At 40.9% G+C, this 21,429-nt stretch overlaps 1 protein-coding gene across 2 annotated transcripts in view; it reads left to right on the top strand.

Moving 5' to 3' along the window:
- Positions 1-21,429, top strand: part of Gsk3b (glycogen synthase kinase 3 beta) — a 155,264-nt gene that overhangs the window by 66,173 nt on the left and 67,662 nt on the right. For both annotated transcript variants that reach the window (XM_052740672.1, XM_052740673.1), the window contains exon 3: positions 7,765-7,848. In XM_052740672.1, coding sequence (XP_052596632.1) covers positions 7,765-7,848 — 84 coding nt within the window. The remainder of the gene's footprint in view (positions 1-7,764; positions 7,849-21,429) is intronic.

The raw sequence follows: 21,429 nt of genomic DNA on the forward strand, positions 1-21,429 counted from the left end.
CTCCATGCTTGGTTTCCTGTTCCCTTTCAGTGTTTCCCCTCACTGCAGTCCTGGTTTTCTTTCTTTCTCTCATCTCTTTGATAACCTTTCCATAGCTGGCAGTCTTCCCAAAACACATCTCTTACTCAGAACATACTAGTGGTTCTTCATGGCTTGCAATATTTAAAAATTTTATCTTTGCATATAAGACGTTTTCCCTGACAGGCTTGCAGAATTTTACAAAGTAATAAGTGGGTTTCTCTTTTCAGCTTGTCTTAGTTATTTTCTGTCTCTGTCATAAGAGACCATGACCAAGACAATGTGTAGAAGAAAGAATTTATATGGAGCTTACAGTTTCAGAGGGTTAGAAGCAGGCGTGCTGCTGGAGCAGTAGCTAAGAGCTGACATCTTGATCTACAAGCACCAGGCAGAGAGAAAGCTAACTGGGAATGGCATGGGCTTTTGAAACCTCAAAGCCCATCCTCAGTGACACCTCTTCCAAGGCCACACCTCCTAGTTCTTCCCAGACAGTTTCCCCAACTGGGGACCAAGTCATCAAACATAAGCCCATAAGTACCATTCTCATTCAGACTCTCACACTCCTGTGCTCACTTACATGCAAAAACAACAGTTTGTCAGTGAGCTGAAGTCAGTCACACTATATTGGGAGCTTTGGTTTGCCCACTCATTTTCATGTCATTTTACAGACAGAGACCCTCAGTTCTGACATAGAGTTGAGTTGAAAATATTTCTTGTATACCTGGAGTTACTTTGAGGTTTTTTTTTTTTAAGTCATTTGTAGAGTGTTTGGGAACATCTGATTTTTACTATGGAATCAAAGACTTAGAGATTAAACTGATTCAGCCATTTGGATAACATTCATTTTTACAGAAATTCTATTTAGGGAAGGTAGTCTTAAATCAGAATCTCTGAAGTGGGTCTTGTTTTGCAGCAGCAGCAGCAACAGCAGAGTTTTCTGTGATGAGGGAAAAGATCTCCCAATAGAACAAACTTGGGTGAAGGAGAAAGGATGATCGACAGACATATGCTGCCTACTTTACACCCACAGCCGTTAAGCTTGCTGGATGTTTCCTCACCTAAAAGTTAACTTTCTGCAGGTTTTATGTAATGCTCCCTAAGTCCGCTTCCAGGAATCCTTGGCTCTATGGCTTGGCTTTCAGAAGTGAGCCAGACAACTCTCACACATACCCCATAACCCCATTATAAGGTGTCAGGTATTGTAAGAATGAACAGAAACCTTTATGACTATTTGTTAGTTTTTGTTACCCTAATAAATACACAGAAATTACTTAAAGGAAGGAAAGATTTTAGTTTATAGTTTTAGCAGGTTCTATTGTTTCTAGGCCGGTGGCTTAATAATACAGCACAAGAGTGTAATGGAGCAGAGCTGTTCCCCTGGAAGCAGAGAGAATGCAGGAACAGGCTGGGGACAAGTGCACCTTTCCAGGGCACACTCCCAGAAAGCACCTTTCTCTTGCTAGCCCCCTCCCAATCATAATATGAATCCATAAAGGAAGGATCAATCCATTGATGAGTCCAGAGCCCTTAGGATTCAGCCACTCTTAGTGGCTGGATTCACAACCTGGGGATCAAGACTTTAACATATGTGTCTTATAGGGAATATATATCTAAACCATAACAGTCCTTTTAGAGATGTATGTATTCTAATGTTTTTATTAAATAGAAAACATTTTTTGCTTGAATCGTGTTCATGTTTTCTCAGTGGAGAAATTGTATCTTTAGTAGCTAGCTTTTTAAAATAAACACCAAGTTTATTACAGTTACAAGTCTTTATTTTGTATGTAAGAATCTTCTTGCCTTCCCTCCCTATTCCCTTCTTAATGCTGGTTGACCAGCAAAGATAGCAAGTTCAATTTTTTCTCTTAAGGAATTTGTAGTAAGTTGCTGAGGCAAGGTGTATGTTGGTCATTACAATATAATGCCTGAATTCGGTAAGTTTTGGGATACTTTATTTTATTTATTTATTTATTTATTTATTTATTTATTTATTTTATTTATTTATTTATTTATTTATTTAATGCCAAATGCCGTTTATTGAAAGAGGGAGGAGGTCTTAAATACAGGCTTACAGCACAATAGGAGAACCCTGGAGGGCAGAAGTTCGCTACCGATGTTTTACAATCTTGCATCTAAGCTGTTAACGCCCATTATGCAGGATACACAGACAAGGAACTTCCCTTAAGCATTCAGGAGGGTGAAACCCCAGAGGGAATTAGCATAGGGAGGATATCAAGGTCAAGTTCAGTAAGCAAGGCAACAGTTACCCAAAACGGGGGCCAGGGACCTACAGGTCCCCCTTTTACTAATAAATGAGCTTCTGACTTAGGTTGCATGGGACGTCAGCAGGTCACCTTACCTGTCATGGAGACACCTGCCCAGGCCACACAGGCACTCTGTCTTAGGTTGGTGAGTGCCCCTCAGGCATTACCCGTCTTTGAATACTCATCATACAGGCTCAATCATGTGTGAGCTGCAGAGTTAACTGCTGCCAAAGATCTCAAAGTGGCACTGGGCTTGCAATCTGTGTGTTCAACACAGAAAAGACCAACAGAAGTCTTAACCCACCCATAACCAGTAGGCTAAAGGCAACTGAGCCATTCCCTTCCTTAACGAGCTTTACTGCAAATTGGAGTCTTTGTAAGATGGGGATACTTTATTTTATATAACACTTTGACCTGTAGTTGTAATAATACATGCAAAAATGCAATAAATGTCAAAATATTTTTCAATACTATAAGAAGAGTTTGATGTGTGCTGCAACAGTTGAAGATGGCCTGAAGATGGTGAAGGACATGGGGATTAAGTAGCAATTTTAGTTTGGTGTGTAGGTAGGAGGAAAAGGATCCAGACATTCCTGTGATAGTGTGATCAGTGGTCTCTCTTGTGAGCGAATAGTATTGCCACTCCGGAATATGAAGCAAAATTTAGGTCTAATGTAGAACACACATTTAATGTGTCAGTGGTCTTGTGGATAAGGAGAAACCATATTACAGAGTGAGTTGTCACTGGCAGGAAACAGGTCTCCTTCTAGATTATAATAGCAACACTCAAGTGTCCCTTGGGTTATAGTTTGTTTGGTATTTCTTTTACTTTGAAATGATCTGTGTGTTTAAGTTTAAATTGTATCTCCTATAGATAGAAGTATATTTAGAGCTTTAAAAAAAAAATCCAGTTTGAGCCAGGTGGTGGTGGAGCACACCTTTAATCCCTGGTCTACAGAGCAAGTTCCAGGACAGCCAGGTTATACAGAGAAACCCTGTCTTAAAAACAAACAGACAAACCCAGCTTGGCAATCTCTGCCTTCTGATTGTGTCCTTAATTCATTCAGAATTTATGCAATCTCATATAAGGGATCACTGGTGCCATCACTTGGTTTCTCGCTCATGTTGATTTGTCCCTCCCTCCTAGAACTGATTGACTTATTTGTCTTTCTTATTTTTGACAGTTTCCTCCGTGTATGTAATACGTTCTAGGAAGTGTTCCATCCCACCGCCTGTCTCTTCCCACCCTGCTGCTGTGACCCTCCTTCTTCCAGCTGGTCCCACCGCTACTGTCATGTCCTGTGTGCTACCCACTGCATTTAATTAAGGTTGCTTACATGAGCAAGTGTGGATGATTGTAGTGGAGCATGGCAGATTATCAGTGGCTCCCACACTGAAGGAAGTGACAGTCCTTCCTTCAGCCACCAGTAGCTGTCAGGAGTCCCTTAAGGAGAGGTAGGGCCTCGTGAAAACCCCTTTCCTTCCATCATGAAGTACTGATAAATCCAGTCCAAACAGAGACTTTTTAGTATACTGTGTCCGTTTTTTCATTGCTATGATTAACTATCTGAAAACAAAACAGAGAGGGGGCGGTTATTTTGGATTATCGTTTGAGAGTATAGTCCATTGTGGTGGCAAGAACTGTCTTAGGTGTGGTGGCAGCTGGGTACACCAGGCCTCAGTCAGAGAGCAGAAAGAGATGAACGCTGGTGCTTCCTCACTTCTGTTTGTTATGTGGTCTAGGATAGCCATGGTCCTAGCCATGTAATGGTGCTGTCAGCATTCAGTCTGGGCCGTCCTACCCACCTGCCAACTCTCAAACTCCTCACAGACATGCCATCAGGTAGACTGTCAAGCTCAAGTCTCTAGTGGTTGTTCTGGGGATTACACACAGCACGACAGTCTATTTCATGTTAATACTGCCTTAATTCCAGTAAACTATAGCCCAAATGTAGCCTCATTTCCCTTCCTTTGTGCTATTACTGTTTTATGCAATGTATTTATGTTACAGCTTATGTTTTATCTTTTGAGGAAATTAAAAGAAGTCAATACATTTATACATTATGATTATCGTAGCTGCTTTATATTCATTGCTGAATGCACTAACCTTGTCTATCCAGAACCAAAGTCTGTTGGTTTTTATAAGCATAAATATCAACTTTTCCTGTTCTTTATATGTCTTTACATTTTAAATAGAATATTTTTATATTGTAGCAACTCTATAGAGACTTTTTGGTTTTTTGAGACAGGGTTTCTCAGTGTAGCTTTGCGCCTTTCCTGGAACTCGCTTTGTAGACCAGGCTGGCCTTGAACTCACAGAGATCTGCCTGGCTCTGCCTTGGGAGTGCTGGGATTAAAGGCGTGTGCCACCACCGCCCGGCAAGACTTTTTTTTTTTTTTTTTAAGATTTGTTTATTTATATCTTCTGTGTTTGAGTGTTTGCCTGCATTAGTACGTGCCCATCTGGTGCCCATGGAGGCAAGAACAGGGCACTGGATCCCTTGGAACTGCAGTTACAGACTGTTGGGAGCCACCATGTGGGTGCTGGAACCAGACCCGGGTCCTGGGCAAGTTCATCAAGCCTCCTAACCACTGTGCCATCTCTCTGGCCCCAGGAATTGGATTTCTTAAAAAAAAAATTATTGTATTTTATGTGCATGTTTTGCCTGCCTAAATGTCTGTGCACCATGTATATACTTGGTGCCTTTGGAGGCTGGAAGAGGGCGTCGGATGCGCTGGAACTGGAGCTAGAGATGGTTGTGAACCCCCATGTAGGCTGGGAATGGAACCATAGTCCTGTGGAAGAGAGAGCAGCCAGTGCTCTTAACCACTGAGCCATCTCCCCAGCCCTGGAGTTGGATTTTTAAAACCTTGTGAGTGTGATTGTTTTAGGGTATTTTATCAATCTCTTACCTGATTGTAGTCTAAAGAGTTTTTTTTCATAGTAATTAGCTTTTTGATTCTGTGTTAAAAATTAATTTCTTGGCACAGTAAGTTCTGTTATTCATGAGAGATTATGTTTAATACTTTGTAGTTATAAAGGCTTCTTATTTTTTTGGTACTTAGTCTCTGTGTGAGTTGGAGAAGACATTGAAGTTCAGACACTTGTCAGGTTGCTTTTCCTTTACCTGAGGTTCCCATGGGTCTCCTAGGGAAGGAAGTGTTTTGCAGGGCTCTGGGGAGAGTGGGTTCCCTGACCTTCTTAGAGCTGGAACTCTGCGGAAACTTTCATCTTTAACATCCTGTGCCTCCTACACCTACTTTAATTCAGTCTCATTAGTCTGTGTCATCATTGCTGTTCTGAGAGCAAGATCTTACATTAGCCATATCAGCAGTTTTCTGTTTTTATCTTAATCCCTTAGCAACTTTTGATATAAATGATCATTAAAAAAAAAAAAAAAACTCTTATATCGTTGAAAAAAAAAAGCTCTCTCTTTTCTTTCTTAACTTACAGTTCCATTATCCATTCCTTTCTGTTTCATGATTCCTCCTGCCCCCTATTATTCAAACTTATTCTCTTCAATTTTTAGAGCACTCTTTGGGAATGGTAAGTCATAACTTCACCTGTCAAAATCTCTGTTGACTTCCGTTACATTCTTACCATGGTTGAAGAGGCTTTATTCCTTTGTACTCTCCACCACCTCTCTTTCTGAACTGATCTACCTTTCTCCCCCTTACTTTCAATGATGCAGCCACCTTATTTTCTATCTCTTTCTGGAACATTCCAAACTTATCCCCTAGGTTTTTCATTTAACTGCCATGCTGTTTCCTCACAGCTTCAAATATGTCTTAGTTATATTTCCAGTTTTGTAATAAATATCTGGACAAGAACAGTTTCAGGAAGAAAGGGTTTATTTTGGCTTAAAGTTCAAGCATGCAGTCCATCATGGCTGGCAAGTCATGTTTCATCCACAGCCTGGAAGCAGAGAACAGTAAACGTTAGTGTTTAGCTAGTGTTTGTCTTTTATTCAGTCTAGGGCACAAGCCCAGGGAACAGTGCCATGGGCTTCAGGGTGGGTCTTCCTGCCTCAGTTGGCCTAATTGAATAGTTAGTTGCAGGTGTACCCAGAGGTGCAGCTCCTAAGTGACTAAGTCCTGTGAAGTTGATGGTCAGTAGTCACCATCACAGAACGATTTTCACTTTGATCACCTCCTTACAGAGTTCCCTCACACCTTGATCTAAAATATCTATTTTCTATATCTAGTCAGTTTGACATTTTAACATCATTTTTTATTGATTCTTTGGGAATTTCATGTCATGTACCCCAAATCCCACTCATTTCCCAGTCCCTCTATATCTTCTTCTCATTACATCTCCCCCAATAATATTAATTAGAAACAAAGCTCCACTTCACTCCTCTATTCCTACACATATTTTTCTAGACTAATTGAAGTAACAGAGAACTGCTAAATTGACCACACAGGTGACAGATAATTATACCTTTGATCAAAACCAATACCCAAATAAAGAGGACTTAAATCATGTTTGTGGGGAGGGGAATAGAGGGTAGAGAGACTGGAGAAAGACCTGGAGTGTCTATCATTCTCCCATCTTCTTCAGTTAGACAGGGTCTCTCATGAACCTGAAATGCTAGCTGTGTAAGTTAGATTGGCTGGCCAGTGGGCTTCTAGGATTGGCCTGCCTCTACTCATGAGCTCTGAGATTGCAGGCATGCATGGTCCCATGGGGCTGTTTCTGGAAGCTGGCCATTGGAAACTAGGTTTTATGTTTGCCTAGAAAATAATCACCCACTGAGTCAGCTTATGCTCATTAAATTTCCATATTTTCAAATTCCCTTTGGATGTAGATATAACCCAGTGGTAAAGCTGGAGCTCGAGCTCAGACAGCAGTATTTTTTCTTCCTTTCACCATAGACCCTTATATTTCTTGAGAGTAGAACCTTTCTTAGTTTTGTTTATTTCTGTATCTGTGATGTTGAACAGCGTGCGGCACAGAGTAAATGTGCTGTGCTTGTAGAATAGCATTGCTCCCTGTGGAGTTGGTGTATCCTTACTCCACTAGTAAGAACACCTTAGTGAGCACATGAGAATGGCAGTAGTTGTCTGTCAAGTGCATTTCAGACACGAGACTTCACTGAACATTGATTTGACTGATACTCATAAAAATCGCCCTATCAGTGATCATTTAGGAGATTTTATGGTCCTATAATATTGGAGTGAAATCCAGACCTTAATTTCTGTATTTGTTCCACTGATGAGTAATGGCAGATGACTCATTGGCTGGCGCTGGTCTTTCTCTTTTCCCTACTTTTTATTTTGTAGGTAGAGTAGCCCAGATTGGCCTTGAACTCATGATCTCAGGAGAGCTGAGACTTCAGTTGTGTGCCACTGGGTGCCTGGCTTGGCATACATTTTAACAGCATATTCAGAGCCTGTTTCTATGCTTATTGTTATTAGAAGTACCTCGATCATTATGATGAGTAGCTGTTATTCTTAAATATTTTATGTGCTTTCTTTGCAGAACCGAGAGCTCCAGATCATGAGAAAGCTAGATCATTGTAACATAGTCCGATTGCGGTATTTCTTCTACTCGAGTGGTGAGAAGGTAGGTGTGAAAAAGTATGAACTGACTGGTCTCTTCTTCTAGAAATAACCCCTCCATACCTCCAGCAAATAGCTTTGCTGATTGATTGAAAGAACTCAAAGCACAAACCACAGGGATTCTGAACCCAGGCAGGATACAGTCCTGGGATATTGTTGATTGTAACAGGAAAATGTGGATGAGAAAACGAACTGTAAAGAATCTTCCTGAGGCTCCTGGGAGACAGCCTAGCAGCTCCTGCCGCACCAGTGTGAGGACCTTAGTTCAAGTCTCCAGAGCCCGCAGTTAATGCTTGACAGGGCAGCTTGTACCTACAGCCTCAGCCCTGGGGCGGGGGCGGGGGCGGGGGCGGGGGGGGGGGGGGGGAGGCAGACAGGTCTGGGGGGCTTGCTGCCTGCCAGCCTAGCTTCAGGTTCAGTGAGAGAACCTGTCTTGGGAATAGTAGAACTGGACACCCAGTGTCCTCTTCTGGCCTCCTCATACAGGCATGGGATGTGTTCTTGCACACGTGAGTGTATACACACCCACCCCCACACAGCTCAAAAAGAAGGCAGATTTTCTGAGCTCACTGTGGTGGCACTTGAAGCACTGAAACATCAATCTCTCAAGTGAGAGAGAGGTCATCCAGTGCTACATAGCAACAGCCCCGTCCTAAACCTAAACCCCTAGACCCCCCCCCCCCCAAAAGTGGAGGGGAAAGGGTTTTCCGCTTTAAAGATGTCTTCAGTTCTCAAGCATATTAGTATCTTTTATTAATTGTTCTGTGTTCCTTATGTGCTTATGAATCCTCTGATAGTTCATCTGTTTAGTACAGGAAGGAAAATTATGTGATTATGTTAATTGGAAGTTGATTAGAAGAGAAAGAGAAGTAGGGAGCTTTGCTTAGCCAGGGGAGACTTTGAAAGATCTGTAAAGCTCACTGTAAATAGTCACTGTTTGTGGTTGCTTTTAATTCTGTGAAAGTAAGGGTAAGACTGTGTTGGGACGCCCCGCCCACTTCCTCTCATATTTTTAGGAGATGTCAGTATTTAATAGTCTCCTCCGTCTCCTCCTTGATGCCTCACTGCCCCCTCTCCACTTTCAGTCTTTAGCCCCTCCCCCCATACAGGTTTGAAGTGGAGAAGCAAGGCAAGAACAACTAAATAACCTGATTTTTTTTTAATTAATCTAAATGAGATCACTTGATTTTTGGGCTTCAGATTTTATGCTTATAATATTTAATGTTATTAGGCCACTGTTGCCTTTTGACTTTACAGAACATTTCTTTTTGGTTTTTTTGAGACAGGGTTTCTCTGTGTAGTTTTGGTTTCTGTCCTGGCACTCACTCTGTAGACCAGACTGGCCTCGAACTCACAGAACTGCCTGGCCCTGCCTCCCGAGTACTGGGATTAAAGGTGTGCACCACCACCGCCCAGCTTTGCAGAACATTTCTAGTGTAACCATTTTTAATGATTTTTCACAAAACTTTATTTAGGTGTCCTTAGACATTTGAGGTGTCCTACCTCAAACCTGTAACACAAGAAGATACTTGATCCATGTTTGTGATGTCCGTGTCTACAGACCTGTAATTATTGTCATAACATGGTTTAACAGCCATAATTGGCAAACTGATCTAATAACACTTGTTTCTTAGTTCTTCTTACTTTTAAGATCCCTCTACTAATACTAGGAATCACAAACTCTCATAGTATTTGGAGTTCTTTTATTTCTAAAGCCGATTGGTTGGTACTTCTCTTTCCTTTCTCCTAACCCAGCAAACTGCCCATCACTGTTTATTTTGGCACGTCTTTACTTTTTCCTGTCCCTTCCCAAATAAGATTAGAGAGCATCTGCTCTGTCCACAGCATTTTATAATGGGATTTTCTATCCTCATGACTTCTTTATTATTAGATGCTAGACATTATAATGCCCCAGAGAGGAAAGTAAAGGTCAGAATTGTTTGTTTCATGATCTACTAGATAACATATAGATTCATTTGCAAATGCCTCCTTAAAAGTTCCCTAAACATTGTGTCTTAATTACTGTAATAAACATAGTCCCCATGTACCAGACATTATTCTAAGCTTTAATACATTTAACTCTTACAAAATTAAAGGGCAGAGAGGGAGACTCGCAAGGTACTGAATGGCTTTTCAGGTTTTGGTGTGGCATGGGGGTCCATCATCTGACTGAAAGCTGACTGGCTGTTGTTTGAGTGCGTCAGAGAGAGATTGCCCTCCTTGCTCCTGACTTGAGTTTTCTGTTTACCATAGCCATTCTTAGAGCTGCCGAAAGGCCTTTAGCAAGTTTATCAGAAGAACAGTAAGTCCGTGTCTACTAGAAGAGTAGTTTTTACATCATGTATCTCAACTTTCGAGCACTCTCATTTTTTCAGAGTGAAAGAAAAAGATACTTCTTGGTTTGGAGTAATTTCTGGCTCCAGATTTCTGTTCCAGTCCTTTTAGACTCGGGGTTTCTGTCTCTGTAGATTTATTTTCTCTGTCACTTTGTTCCCTTTCTCTCTCGCTCGCTCTCACTCTCGCTCACTCTCCTCTCTTATTTTTCTATCTTTGAATCTGTATGAATTCTATTTTCTGGGTCTCTAGACTTTTGTTGGGTCTTGACCTATCTTGGATGCCCTCCCCCCATTTCCAACTCTCTTTAAATCTTTGTGCAGATTGAGAGAGGCTTGAATATTTCTTATTTTTAGTATCCTAACACTCTGAGCTTCAAATTTTGTTTGGTTTTGTGTTTTGTGTTTTGTGGTGTGTGTGTGTGTGTGTGTGTGTGTGTGTGTGTGTGTGTGTGTGTGTGTGTGTGTATGTGTTGCCTGCCTGTATATCTGTGCACTGTGTCTGTGCAGTGCTTGTGGAGGCCAGAAAGGGTGTCAGATCATCTGGAACTGGAGTTACACCTGGTTGTGAGCCAGCACGTGAGTTCTGGGAGTCAAACTCGGGTCCTCTGGAAGAGTAGGCAGTGCTCTTAACCACTGAGTCATCTTCCCAGCACCTACTCAGGTCTTTTTATCACTCCGTTTTTGGAAAATTAACAAAACAAACCTTTTCTAGTACTGTCCTTACTTTTGACTTCAGTTCTAATTCTGTATGTCCATCTTTACATGGTTGTATACCTAGTTACATTGAACCTGATTAAACATTGATCTCATTAAATCTTGCTGTATTTTGTCATTATTTGTGGAGTTCTGTATTGTTTTCTTGAGCTGTATTATATAGCACCACTCTTAACCTGTTCATTATTTTTAACTTTCGAGTTGATACTAACCTCATACCTTAATTTTTTTGTGTGTAAGTGCCTTTCAGGTCTGAATAGAGTTTAAATAGGATTCAAATTTTTTTTTTTTTTTTTTTGGTTTTTCGAGACAGGGTTTCTCTGTGTAGCTTTGCGCCTTTCCTGGGACTCACTTGGTAGCCCAGGCTGGCCTCGAACTCACAAAGATCCGCCTGGCTCTGCCTCCCGAGTGCTGGGATTAAAGGTGTGCGCCACCACCGCCCGGCAGGATTCAAATATTTTTAATGACCAGATTTTAAATTTTATTTTATGTCCATGGGTGTTTTTATCTATCTATCTAGCTAGCTAGCTAGCTGTCTGTCTATCTGTCTATTTGTCTATGCACCATGTGCGTGCATTGCTCTGGGAGACCAGAAGAGGGCATAGTATCACCTAGAGCTGGAGTTCAGAAGCTTGTGAGTGACCATGTGGGTGCTGGGAATCACATCTGGGTCCTCTGGAAGTGCAGCTGGTGCTTCTTATGCTGAGCCATGTCTCTAGACCCCTGATCACAGCGCTAAAGACATTTCCTTTAGGCAGTCAACTCTCTGCCCGTCCTAGGGAAATGCTAACTATTGTTACTAGATGGAGTTACTTAGTCAGGATAGAGATGAGAACTATGAACTAGTCATTCTTAGTCTTGGTGGGGTTATTCTGCTGTAGTAACTGAAGCATGTTGTAATCAACATCGTAGGTCACCCTGTAAATTTTAGGAGCTCTAATTTAGAGTGAATAGTGCCTCTACCTTGATTAGATAACAGTGGGAATTTTGAGTGTTTTGAATAGTGATTTTTTTTCAACACTTTAGTATTTCAACACTGTAGAAACCATCCTCATGAAATTTTATGAAGAATTCTGATAGAACAAATGAACAACAAAGTAGCTCTTATGTGGAAACAGCTGTATGTCTGTCCTTAGCTCCAGCTTACTCTAAAGCACTTTGTGAGTCGGAATATAATGTAAAGCCATATTCTGTGTCTATAGGAGTCCTGGGTTCTACACAGCTTGTTTTCTCTTGTTACCTTGCATGTAAAATTACTTGATGTCATAGGTTGTTTGAGTGAAGAGAAGAACTTTCCCTCGTTTGGTAGAAGAGACTTGTTAAGTAGAGGGTACCAGATTGGTTTCCTTCCTCACTTTTAGGAACTTTATGTAGTACTGAGGTTGGACAGAGTTAGGCTAAGCTTAAATGTTCCTGTCTTCCACTGGCTGTAGGTATGTGACAAGAATCTGCTCTGAAAATGAATTATATAATTCATTTGGAAATGAGGTAGATGATGAGCTGCTTTGTAGCTGGAAGTGTTTGACTTAGCCTTGCAGTTCTGCCATGCAGTAGCACCATGACTGGGCAGCTTACTCACCTTTGAAAGTCTACCTGCGGCTACCTCTTAACAGTTGGGGTTTTGTAAGGAGCATTAATGTTTATCCATTGCTGATAACATTAGACTGTGATAAACCCTACATGTTAACTCATTAACAATTACTATATTAGTAATTGTGTAGATACATAGAGTACTTGCTGCCATTAGATAGTATCATGAACCTCTCACTGTACTTCATAACTCAAACTGCATGGTACCCTCTGTGAAGAATGCTGTTTTTATCTTAATGTTACAGATGCGAACTATACTGAGATAGTAGTCTATAAGTAAGTTACCTCAGATTTATGCAGCTACTAAATGAATTTTTGGGAATACTACCTAGGGAGTCTGAATCCAGAATGTGAAAGATGCCATATTTATTATTCAGCATAGGATGTGGATTTCTTCAGAAACTGTGCAATAGAAATGTAACATTTAAAATAGCTTAGTAGTGATGGTTGAACAAAGGCAGATTGTAGTGGCAATAATAGTTGTAATAGTAGAAATGATAATGATAGCTAAAACGTACTAGATACTTACTGGATATCACTACTGTTAGTTTTTCAGAGACTTTACATGTAGCATCTGAAAACTTGTTGGATTTTTTTTATTATGTACTTCTTTTCTGTCCCGAACCTAAGCAATCTTTTAAAACATATGTAGCTCATAGTTATCTCATGTTTACTATTATCAATTGAAAAGGGTTGTATGGGTCATTGTGTTGAACATTCAGTATCTGCTCTTAGCAAAGGTATTATGATTAATGACCATTGGAGATGGAAGTTTCAACGGTTCCTAATGTAAAATAGCAGCAGGTAGCTTTCTGATTGCATCACTTTTCTTGCTTAAAAGGGAAACTCCAGATTTCTTAGCATGACATACAAGTTGGTCTCCTTATTTTTTAAATTTATTTACTTTTTATGTGTAGGAGTTGTGTCTGCATGTATGTATGTATGAGAACCATGTGCAGACCAGGTGACTCCAGAGGTCAGAAGTGGATGTTGGATTGCCCTGGAACTGGAGTTAGGGATGATTATAAGCTGCCATGTGGCTGCTGGGACTCAAACCTGTGCTGGAGCACACGTGCTCTTAACCGTTGCGCCAGCTCTCCAGCCCAAGATCTTTGGGTATCTGCTGTAACTGTACTTGTCTCTCCTCCTTTGTCGAGGCTACCTGTATTCCAGTCTTCCCAAGCGCAGTTCTCTCTCGGTGTCATCTTTTCTGTTACTATGGGGCTTTGCAGAATGTCTTGCCTACCTGCACTGCAGTTCTACTGTTCTTCTTAGAAGGATCCCTACTCATCATCTCCCTCCTCAGTTCATCAGATACCTCACTACATCTTTTCTTTTCTGCCTCTATAAAGTCAGCATTTATCAAACGTGGTATTTTCTTACATTTTTATCTTAATTTTTAAAAAGCTAGATCTTTTTTACTGTATTGTCATTCTCAGAAGCATTCCTAGGTCATACTTACTCAGTTCTATTTCTTCAACACTTGCTCAGATTCCTGAGTCCACATTTCATTAGTTTTGTAGGTGATTTATTGAAAGCCTTCTAGCTAGTCCTAGAAAACTGAGTGCTATGCTGGTGTCATGGTTCAGTGGGGAAGAGTACGTGCTGTGTTGAAAGCTTGAGAACCTGAGTTCATCACCACGGCAGCCTCATAAGAACCAGGCATGGCTACACATGCCTCTAATCCCAGCACTGTGGGGTAGAGACAGATGAAACTCCTAGCTGGAAAGGCTTAGTGAGAGACCCTGTCTCAAGGGAGTTAAGGCAGAGGGTGGTAGATCAGGACAATTAGCAACCCTCTCTGGCCTATGCACAACGCACAATAAAAAATCCAAGTGTTAAAATAGCTTAGCATAAATAATAGTATTTATTATTTGAAGTTAGGATTTACTTTATATTATTTTTAAAGATTAATTCTATGCATATGAGTGCTTCTACCTATTTGTATGTATATGCAGCACATGGATGCCTGCCTGGTAGAGGGCAGGGTGTCATATCATCTGGACTGAGTTCTCATGGATGCTTGTGAACCACCTTGTGGGTCCTCAGCAAGAGTCACAAATGCTCTTCACCACTGAGGGCCTCTCTCTATCCCCATTTTATATTGTCTTTAAGGTAATTGTTTTCTTCATTTTATTTTTGAGATAGTCATTGTACTCTTACTGAACTTCATTTCTAGTAGTTTTTACATTGATTTTTTGCAATTTTAAAATTTATGACACCTTATTATCTACAAATAGAAATAATTGTACTTCTTCCTATTCAATATGATACCTTAAAAATACATTTAACAAAATTTGCTGCCATTTTTAAAATGTGTTTTTATTACATTTATTTATTGTGTATGCTGAGTGCAGGGGTGTCATGGCGCATGTGTGGAGGTGAATTTGTAGCAACTGATGGTCTTCTCTTGTGTGTGATTCTCCAGAATTGAACTCAGGCTGTCAGACTTGCCTGCATGCAGTTACGTGCTGAGCCGTGGCACTGGTCCTCTAGCCATTTTTAAGTGTGTAATTCAAGAACATGAGTTACAGTTACAGTGTCCTATGACTGTCATAACTCTTTTGTGAACTTTTTTTTGGTTTTTCAAGACAGGATTTCTCTGTAGCTTTAGAGTCTGTCCTGGAACTCACTCTGTAGACCACGCTGGCCTCAAGCTGTAGACCAGGAGGCCTCTTTGCCTGCCAAGTGCTGGGATTAAAGGCATACACCATCACTGCCTGTTTTTGTGAACTTTTTAATGTTTTCTTGAAACCGAGATTAGTTTTATTAAATAACTTTTAAGATAGTTGAGTTGATCATATTTATCAATAATGCTATATTACATTGATTTTCTTATGTTGAACCACTCTTGAATTCCTAAGATAATCCCAGTTGGTTGTGGTATATAATTCTTTAAATTTAGATATTATTTTTCTCGTGTTTTGTTGAAGATTTTTGCATTTATATAGAGAATACTGGTTTATAATTTTCTTTTTCTTTTTTGTTTTGTTTTGTCTTGTCTTTTTTTTAAAAAAAATCCTGGCTTTGGTTTTAGAATATCATTGACCTCATTGATCTAGGAAATGTTCTGTCCTCTTCTGTATTTAAATTTTTCCCCTTTCCTTTTGAGCTGCAGTTTTCCTGGTTGGTCTCAGAACTCATGGGCCAAGTGATCCTCCTGCCTCCGTCTACTGAGTAGCATTCCACAGACTCAAGATACTACACTCAGTTTCCTCTTTTACATTTAGGGAGTTTTGTACTGTTGTTAATTTCTTCTGCATCTGTTTTTCAGAAGTTACTGTTGACCTCATCTGGTCCTGAAATTTATCCTGTTAGGAAGTTTTTAATTATTTATTCAATCCTGTGTTAGAAGTTCATTAATTTATCTTGAGTTAATTTAGTAATTTTTATACTTCAAGAGAAATACTCCATTTCATGCAGGCTATCTTATTTGATAGCATTGTTTGTAGTATGTGGTTACAGTCCTTTTTATCAGTAGTTTTTTCTAACTTTCTTTTGGGTGGTGGTGGGGGTAGTTTCTAGTCTGGAACTCACTTTATAGTCCAGGCTGGCCTCGAACTCACAGAGATTCACCTGCCTCTGCCTCCCTAGTGCTGGGATTAAAGGCAAGCGCTACCACTGCCCAGCTGTTATTTACTTGTTTGTTTTTAATTTTTCAGTTCTTTTCTTTTTTTCTTTGTTACTTTAGCTTAAAAGTGTTTTAATTTCTCTAATGGGGTGGGAGAGCGAATACCCAAAGCTTAGACTGGGGAGTGCTTGCAAGGACCTGAGTTAGTCCTTCAAATCCACATTTTATGCAGTTGGGCACAGATAGGTTCTTGAGGTCCCTGGCCAACTAGGCTGGACTGCTAGAGACCCAGGCTGTCCTCTGGCCTCCCTACACTGTACGTGTGTGCCCCACACCCTCTCCCCCAACTCAGGTTCTGTTTTTATTGAGTCTTACTTGTCTATTCTCTATTCTGTTTATCTCTACTTAAATATTTAAAATCGCTTTACATTTAGTTGGCTTTTTCCCCCTAAGTCTCAAGCGGGGATGAGGTGGTGTTGGGGGGGCGGGTGGGAGGTGAGTGCATGCATGTGTGTGTGCGCGTGCACGCGTGCATTGCAGCCTGAGTGTAGGAGTCAGAGGACAACTTCTGGGAGCCAGTTCTCCCCTTCTACCGTGTGTTCCAGGACTGAACTCAGGGCGTCACACTTGGTGCCAAGCGTCTTTCTTACCAGCTGAGCCATCGTGCCAACCCTCCTCCTTCTGTCTTTGATGGCTAGTATCCATTGTGGCTGGAGAAACGTAGCTAGAGCTTTCCCGCCTGGCCCACGGTCAGGGCAAATCTCTATCACCCGCCAGTCCCGCAGCCGCTCAGACCCGACCAAGTAAACACAGAGACTTATATTGGTTACAAACTGTATGGCCGTGGCAGGCTTCTTGCTAACTGTTCTTACAGCTTAAATTAATTCATTTCCATTAATCTATACCTTGCCACATGGCCCGTGGCTTACCGGCATCTTCACATGCTGTTTGTCATCGTGGCAGCTGGCAGTGTCTCTGACTCAGCCTTCCACTTCCCAGCTTTATTCTCCTCCTTGTCCCGCCTATACTTCCTGCCTAGCCAATGGCCAAACAGTGTTTTATTTATTGACCAATCAGCAACACACTTGCCATACAGAACATCCCACAGCAGAGAAGGGATTTCTTATGATTTTACTCCTTTTAAACTCACTGAATTTTGTTTTGTGACTTACCATGGTCTGTCATGTGTAATGCCACACACATGCTTGGGAAGAATGTGTATTGCTGTGTAGGGTGAGGTGTTAGTGCATTTGGTCTGCAGCGCTCAAGTTCTCTTCATTATGGAGGGTGGTATATTATAGTTTCCAGCAGTTCCTGAGCAACTCATTCTCCTTTCTTTACATCAGTGTTTGCTTGGTATGTTTGTGGCTCTTTCCTTTGCTTGTACATAGGTGTGGAACTGTTCCATCTGGATGGATTGACCCTCTTATCAATATGTGACGCTCTACAGACCTGTTCTTGCTGCTCTGGATTTACAATGCTCTGTCTAGTCAGGGCATCATTGCTCTGACATCACAATGAATCCTAGTTGTCTGATCAAGGTTTATCTGAATTTCTTAACTGTTTTTTTTTTCATTTGCTATATGTCTATAGAACAGTTTCCATATACTAAGTTGTTTTACCAGTTACGTGTTCATGTTTGAGGAACAAAATCTCCTGAGATTCTCAATCTGCTGTCCCAGAAGTCTTTTGTCCTTCCTTGTCTCTCAGACCTTGTCACTCACTACCTTCTACACTTTGCTCTTGTACTGCTCTGAGAAATTGTTTTGCTAGTTATAAAAGATGAGTAAGTAGAGGCTTCCAACTGTAGTGGCTCCAGGCTGTACTAAGTGGTATAGTGGGTGCATCATTTTAAAACAGCAAGCACAATAAATTAGTAGCACTATACTAACACATTATAAAACAATATTTTAAATAATCAAAGAAAATAATAAGAACTTTCTTCTAAAGTATTATGATTTTTAAAGTATTTCTGAGAATTTTCTTCTTTATAAAAAATTTAGTTGTAACTGTGCCACTAGGAATGTGACAGTGTTATAAGCTTTGTTACAGAGAAAAAAAATCATTCTAATATGGTTAGAATTTACTCAGTTTTTTTTTATAGTTAATAACCGTATGTGTTGGTTAATTTTTGTCAGATTGACCCAAGCTGGAATCATTTGGGAAGAGAGACTTTCCATTGAAAAAATGCCTCCATAAGATTGGCCTCTAGGCAAGTCTGAGAAGCATTTCTTAGTTAATGAGTGATGTAGGAGGGCCCAGCCCGCTGTGGGTAGTTCCAGCCCTGGGCAAGTAGTCCTTCACTGTACAAGAAAGCAGGCAAAACCAACCATACTTGGCAGGCAGCAGCGTTTCTCCATGGTCTCGGCACCGGGTTCTGGCCTTGAGTCCTGCCCGGACTTCCCTCAGTGATGGAGTGTGACCTGACAGTTGTTAACTGAAATAAACTCATTCCTCCCCGAATTGCCTTTGATGGTAGACTTTATCCCATAGGCAAAATCTAAGACAAGGCGTGTAGATTATTCCTAATTCCTTACTCTTCCTCAATACGTCATCTTGTCCATACCTTCTTGTCCATACCACACACGCGTGCACGCAGTAGCTTGACTGTACAGTTCCAAGAAATGACGTTGCGGAGTCACAGTGGGTCCTCTGGGCTTCACCTTTGCTTGAGTGTACTAACTCACTGACTTCTCAGACGGTTCCAGGAGCGTGCACTTACAGGTGCATATGAGACAGTGACTTTGTCTAATACCTCATTTTCTGAAATTGAATTTTCCCTTCTCGTTTGAGAAGTGAAGAATTGTAGCTTGTTGTATTTTTATTTTTTTACTGTAACTATGAGTGAAGTTGAGCATTTTTCTTCCATTTCGATACTTGTCTTTTTCTTATCATCTCTAAGTCAATACTTTAAATAAAAATTAATTATTTGATCCTTTGTCGTGTGTAGTAGGGATCCCTTTCCCCAAAATAATAATTTGGGAGGGGGGGGGAGGCATGGTCTGTGTGTTTTGGTTTGTGTTTAAGTAACATGATTTTTGTATTTGTATATAATCAAATTGATCTATCCCCCCCTTAATATCCTTTTTGGTGGTTGTTGTTGTTTTTTGAGACGGGTTTCTCCAGCTCTGTAGACCAGGCCAGCCTCAAATTCAGAGATTCTCCTGCCTCTGGCTCCTGGGTTTGGGGATTAAAGGTGTGCCCTTTCTTAATGTCTTAGAGCTGCTCCATCCTTCAAGGTTTACTTACAAGTTCATTTTTCCACACACACAATTTTTGGTAATTTTGATATTTATTTTTCAGTGTTTGTCCTATTTCTTTGTTAGATGCTTCTGTGTTCGTTTCCTTTCTGTGCGGTTGTAGAATACCCTGGGAAAAGCAGCTAGAGGGGAAACCGTTGGTTTTGACTTACAGTTCTAGAGGGGGGGGGGCATCCCCAATGGCCAGGAAGGGTTAGCGATAGGAGGCGGGCTGGAATGTAGGAAGCAAAGGGATGATGTTTCATCTGCACACAGGAAACAGAGAGAGACAGAGAGAGAGAGAGAGGAGAGAGAGAGCGAGCACGAGAGCACGCAAGCGCGCGCTCAGTCTACTAAACCTCCAAACTCAGCCGGCCTCAGGTGAAGTACTTCCTCCACCAGGGCTCCACCTCCTAAAAGTTCCATAACTTTCCTAAACTGTCCCACCAGCTGGGGACCAAGTGTTCAAACACACCAGCCTGTGGGGGACATTGCTCATTCAGACCACAGTATCTTCCTTTTTGCATGTCCTCGAACAGCTTCCCAAGCAAAAAGATTGTCCATTAATCCTTACTTTTGCTCTAGTGCCTGTCTCGTGCTAGCCCTGTAACCATCAGAGGAGAGACAACTGCTTACGACTTTTTGCTATCACCAGTTCTGAGCGTGCAGGGCTGCCATGATTGCTGGGTTGGATGTCTTATCAGTAAACTCCCATATGCTGCGCTGCTTCCCATGAACATTTACAATGATATTGTGTCTATTTAAAGCTTCGGCCTCAAGCCATTTTATTTCCTTGACCTCACCAGTCAACTGGGGACAGGAGCATCTTAATACTGTCTGTTTTACATTGTCCCTGCTGCTAGGTGGTATTAAACCATGTCATTTAAATGTCTGAGTTGTGTGGCTTAAATACAGCATCCAGAGAGGACCGAATATCAGTGATCAGGGAACAGTGATGAACTGGGAATCTGAGCCGCTGTAGAGAAATGCTCCATAAAGTACCCATTATGTAAGCGCGGGCAGTTTCTCAGTAAGATCCACTTTGTATAGGAGATGTATTTCACAGACTCTGTAGCATTGGTCCTAAAGCTGTTGGAGGCTTGGAAGCAGCTCTGAGGTTGGTGATTTGTTGTGCTAGTGAGCTTCTGCAGTTGAAGCCATATTCTTTCTGTGTTGTATTTTTGTCATTAGCCTGAAATTTACATCCAATTGCTGAATTTTCTGGCAATTCAAAGGAGATTGTTTTGAGATTCCAGTAAACCTGAGTTTGAGAAAATGACAAGTGCCAGAAGTATAGAATCCTGGGCTTTCTTTCTCTTTGAAATATCATCATAAATATGAGTCACCTGAATAGTCTTTACAGAAAATGACTTTGAGAATGTGGACTATCACTTTTCTCTACATGTTTTCTGGGGTTGAATACTCTTATGGGTTAATACCATGGTTATCTAATTTACATGAAAACGTTTATGAATTTAACAAAAACTCATTTCAGCTCCATGTTTCTCATAGTATAATAAATTGGAGTGTTGACCCTCCAATTTTATTTTATTTTATTTACCTCTCTTTGGTGTATTCTGCTTTGTTGAACCATGCTGCCTAAAAAAGGATTTTGTCAGTCCTTGTAACGAGGCCTGAACTGTCAGAGCAGAGTGGAATTATCCTTATTGATCCGAGCATAGCACTTGAGCTAAGTCTCCAGTGTTCAGTTGCACCTGTCATTTACTTTCCAGGGTACTGTCCGGTTTGAGCTGGATTTGGTCTGGTCTGTCTTTGTATATTGATGCTCTGAACTTTGATTATAAGGCTTTCCATTTTGTTGTTTGAATCTTAGATGGTCTTTTAATAAAAAACAAAACAAAACAAAAAACCCAGAGCCAGATATCAGGGTGAAAGCTGAAAGATCAGAGAAGCAGAACAGTCATCTACTAGTTCTTACTTCTTCGAAATCCTCAGCCTAAAGAGAGTAAGTTCCTGTTTCCTCACACCTTATATATCTTTTTTTGCCCAGACATCACTTCTTAGGATTAAAGGTGTGTATGCTTTCCAGTACTGGGATTAAAGGTGTGTGCCACCACTGCCTATCTCTGTTTTTAGTGTGGCCTTGAACTCACAGAGATGCAGACAGATCTCTG

Source organism: Peromyscus californicus, unplaced genomic scaffold (genome assembly GCF_007827085.1).
Source record: "Peromyscus californicus insignis strain IS unplaced genomic scaffold, ASM782708v3 Scaffold_16__1_contigs__length_79575227, whole genome shotgun sequence".
In the NCBI taxonomy this organism is placed as follows: domain Eukaryota; kingdom Metazoa; phylum Chordata; class Mammalia; order Rodentia; family Cricetidae; genus Peromyscus; species Peromyscus californicus.